Genomic DNA, 4,670 nt, shown 5'->3' on the forward strand with positions numbered 1-4,670 from the left:
AAATAGAATTGACTTAAAATTAGAATTGGAATTGGGATTGGATTTGGATTGACACTCGCACGATGTGTACTACTCGACGGCGCGTACAAGAGTGAACGAGCATGGCCGCGCGTTGTAACGCGTGCCTGCGGCGGCGCTGTTGCGCAACGTGGCGGTAGCGTGAGTACGCCAACGCACGTGGCGCAAGATGGCGGATGGCGTGGGCACGCCAAAGCACGTGGCGCAAGATGGCGGATGGCGTGGGTACGCCAAAGCACGTGGCGCAAGATGGCGGATGGCGTGGGTACGCCAAAGCACGTGGCGCTCGCGACGGTCATAGCCTATAAAGCTAGACCAGACGCACATATCTATAATGGTCGTTGGTCGGCCAATCAGCGCGCGGCTGACTGGAGATGATGCGCAACAGCAACGCGAGCCTTATTGTAGTATTAATAATTTTACAATTATTTAGGTTCATTGTTAGCATGATTTATTTATTATTATTATTTAATTTTATTACTTATATTTATTACAGTGTATATTCACTGGCGGTAAGGCGCAACGCGTGATATGTCAACAGCAGGAGAGCCGGTTGTTGCCAACTTTGGCTTGAATAGTGGCGCTTCTGCGCAGGTGGGAAAAGGGGAAGGAAAAGAAATTTTTACGTTGGCTCTCCTGACGTTACACCTCCCCCCCTAAGAAGAAATGCAGGGCCAGGTGCCGTGCATTTCCCCTGCTCTACTAGAGGTTGAGTTGCAGAAGGTTTGAGCTACAATTATTTTACTTATGTTTATTCGTCTTATATTCTAACGCTTGTAATTAGTTATCGCACTTATTTGTCTCTATACTACGTCCTCGCGTAAGTATTTTTGGAGTTCACTGTATGACCGCACATGCTCACTAAACTTTTCCTTTTCAGCACTAGGGGCGATTTCGGGCGCCGTCGGTGTGTCTTCTGTCGAGCTCTGAGCTATTGGCATGAGGCGTTCCCTGCTAGGCGAGTCGGTTTTTGTTGCTGGGTTACCCATATGCAGCAAAAGGTTAGTGACCGACGACCATACTGCTCCCAATATATGAAGGCTCCATCCGTATATTCTGTGCAGCGCGTATCCGTGGATGATCGTATCGATCACTAACTTGATCAGTCTGGCTATCACGAATAACGCCAAGACTCCTGCGCTGGCCGAGCCAAACGTAATAAATCCTTGCCATAATCGCTTCCCTGTGCTTTCAGCGATCCGATCTAAAGACTTTTCGTCGAGAAGATTCATCAAGGAAATACTCCCGCTCGGGACGTCCTGTCCTAAGGCCCCTCGCTCTATTGTATTCAGCATAGACGGCTTTTCGACTGGGAACATTATGTGGTCTCGCAGTCGGTTCAGATCGTCCGCGGAGTAGATTCCACTGGTGGCGAGTGCGTCCGGACTGACGTATTTCCACGTGGGGGTAGAAAGCGGCTGGATCGTCGGCGGAGGAAGCGACTCGATCGGCTTCAGGCCTACTCGGTACCAACTGCCGTGTAGTTTGTACATGCCAGGAAGCAACTCGTTGCAGTCTTTGTGTGTTCCTGTCCTGGACAGAATTCTGGTGCGTGGCAATAAAAAGTGTGACGAATTGCGGTAGGTAACTGGCAACTCATTGTAACACTCTTCGGTATGTCGCAGCTTGCATTCTACTGGGACGCATTGGACAATATGGATGACTTCTCCGGCTGTGACCGCCGTGTATCCAGGGGCTTTCATTATCCGGAAGGCCATTTCGTCTGGGGCTATAGTTGCCAATGAGAGCGCATTCTGGAGGATCTGACGCTCTAATGCACATTTCTGCTCCATAATGTCGTGGTAAAGCCTGGTAAGTTGCGTTTTCACGTGTTTCTCCACGTAAACGAATTTCGAATTCACATAGGAGAATATATCTAAGTTGTTAACTGAGATCTGTGACTTAGATTTGAACGTGCGTCCTCGCTGTGTTTCCAATATAACAAGCTTTGGGTGCTCGGTCTGGAAAAGTCGATAGCCACATAGGTTGAATTCCGTCGTTTTTGTCAAGGCGAACGTTGTATCTCCGGTGGTCACTGTATATACCACTGGGGCAGTTTGTTTGGGCTTCGGCGACAGTTTTATGGCCATACCCTCGTAAAGTATATCGTACTGGTTGAAGTGGCAGCTGTCGTCGGACGGTGTTTTCCAGAAGGTTTCCGTACCGTCGAAATCGGCGCAGCTCCCCAGTTGCACGGGGCAGCGCGTTCCAGATGGCAGATTTAATGAGTTCGCTGACCGTTTGAATGGTGCTTCAAACGTCCTCAATACCACCTTTAAGGATGCTTGTACTACCACGCTCTCCCATGTTCCGAATCCGTCCGTGTACTGCGTTCCGGAACAACGGCCGTCAGCGTGCGTTTGTCCAGCCATAGTGACGCTCCTATGATTCGTGGCGTTTACAATCAATCTATCCACGAAGGCGGTTCCCAGCGCGAGAGTTCCAATCTCGTGGATTTTCTGGCAGGTTTGCCAGCCGATCTCTTTGATGTACACCTTTCGACCGTCGGATACAATTGATATGTGCGAGTGCATGCCGCAGTAGTATATGGTCCGGTCGATTTCAATTCGGCATTGAATTATTGGCAAGCTCTCGAAATCGGAACTCTGCATGAGTTGTACGTACGTCTCCGTGCTCGCTGGCTCCATATCCTCGACATTACAGGCGCCGACGTCCAGCAGCGACAAGGTTGTGATATTGAGTCCGCTGCCTCCGCAGTCATAGCCCGTCAAGCCAAAGCTGAGCGTCGGGAACAGTAAAAGCGTTAAGATTCGTTGTGGCTCCATGTTTCTTCAAGGGGTGACGTGTGTCGACTGCCGCTTGGTTGCTCGCTCGCCCCCGGCTCTGGTTGTGGTGGGGCACGGCGTGTGGTGGGGCTCCGATTCCCCGCCTTCTTCAGTTTGTCCATATGGATAGTACGCAATTTACCTGGTCTTATCTCTAATTTAACATTATTATTTCTTAGCACGTCCGCTATTTTGTAGGGACCGGTGTATTGTGGACTTAGTTTATTTCTCACAGGTTCTTTAAGCATGTACACCTGGTCTCCCGCTTCAAAGTTGCATGCCTTAACCCTTTTATCATAGTATCGCTTTGATCTAACCTTCGCAGCATTCAGGTTACGACGCGCGGCTCTCTGGGATTCGCTTATTTTCGCATTTAGTTCGAGTAAGTAGCCAGCGTAGCTTTCGTCGCGCTCGTCCTCGGGGAAGGGATCGCTTTCGGGAGTACGCGCGACGCTCCCGTAGACCAATTCGTGAGGGGTGAATTTCGTTCCCTCATGTACGCTCGTGTTGTAAGAAAAACTAGCTAATTTTAGATATTCGTCCCAATCGTGGTGGTCATTGACAAATTGTTTCAAGTACTCCCAAAGTACATGGTGCGAGCGCTCCACGGAGCCATTGGACTGAGGGTGGTACGCAGTGGTCTTACACTGTTTAATTCTGAATTTGCGAGCTATGTTGCGCATTAAAGAATTTAGAAAATGAGACCCTTGGTCCGTTAGTACCGCTCGCGGGGCACCATGCACGCAAATGAATTCGTTTACGAAAGCGTCGGCCACGTCGATAGCCGAGATCCCCTTGAGGGGGATAGCTAGTGAATACTTCGTCAAGAGATCTTGTATAGTAAATATGTACGAGTGGTCCTTGCGAGTGGTGGGGAGCGGCCCCATGATATCCATAGATATCTTATCAAACGCTTTGTCGGGTGTATCCGTTAGAATCATGGGCTGTCGGGTCTTTACTCTAACCAATTTTTTTAACTGGCAGCCTTCGCAATTATTTATGAACCGCGTTACTTCTTCCTTCAGTCTAGGCCAATTGTACCGCGATTTGAGGCGCGCGCATGTTTTGTTTATGCCTTTATGGCCTCCTATTGCGGACGCGTGATATTCCTCGATCAAGCGGATTCTATCTTCGGGGGGTGGAACAGTGATTTTATTACCGCATATCGATATTTCTATATCTTGGTTCCAAAATGCGTCGCGAATAACCTTTTCTATTTTCCTCCACGGTACTCCACTCGCATCCCCCTTGCAGACAGATATGGACCGTATGTCGAGTTCGTTCGTGACGTCGAGTAGTGACACCACGGCCTCTCTAATACTTTCCAGCGTGGTTATCGCGGAGATATTTACTTCAATCGGCAATGCAATAATTCGTCGTTTGCCGCTTTGCGTGACGTTTGCCCTGTTCAGCATGACGTCCCGCAATTTAGGCAGTAGTCCCTGTTGGCTGAGCATCCGAGCCCCTAAATCGCAAGGTTCACCTTGGACGCTCACGAATACCACCAGGTTGTCGCTTCTACTCGTAAAGTTATCTACGATTTCCTTCACTTTCGCGTGATGGAATTGAAACGGAGCGTTATTCGCGTTAAATAGAGATTCTTCGCTGGTGTCACTGTCGAGGTCCTCGTCGGAAGTGACGACGTGGGGGCGGATTTCGGTATCGTCGTCGGTTGACGAATCTTCCTCGGGCTCGCTATCGTTCCGTCTCGCGATATTCGATGTGCTCTCGAGGGGAAGGACGGGAAAAGCGGGGTTTCGTGACAGCGCGTCTGCGTTTACATTGGTTTTGCCGGCTCGATACATAACTTCGTATTCGTATTCGGCTAATTTTAATCGCCATCTGACTAATCGTGACGTGGGATCC

At 49.5% G+C, this 4,670-nt stretch overlaps 1 protein-coding gene across 1 annotated transcript; it reads right to left on the minus strand.

Moving 5' to 3' along the window:
- Positions 1–238: 238 nt before the first annotated feature.
- Positions 239–4,122, minus strand: LOC148937799 (uncharacterized). Its single transcript, XM_089071158.1, has one exon. It carries the CDS (start codon positions 2,802–2,804, stop codon positions 822–824), a length of 1,983 nt encoding a protein of 660 aa, XP_088927284.1. The 5' UTR covers positions 2,805–4,122; the 3' UTR covers positions 239–821.
- Positions 4,123–4,670: the final 548 nt, after the last annotated feature.

This window comes from Pogonomyrmex barbatus, unplaced genomic scaffold (genome assembly GCF_055798465.1).
Source record: "Pogonomyrmex barbatus isolate J1 unplaced genomic scaffold, ASM5579846v1 scaffold11, whole genome shotgun sequence".
Lineage (NCBI taxonomy): Eukaryota > Metazoa > Arthropoda > Insecta > Hymenoptera > Formicidae > Pogonomyrmex > Pogonomyrmex barbatus.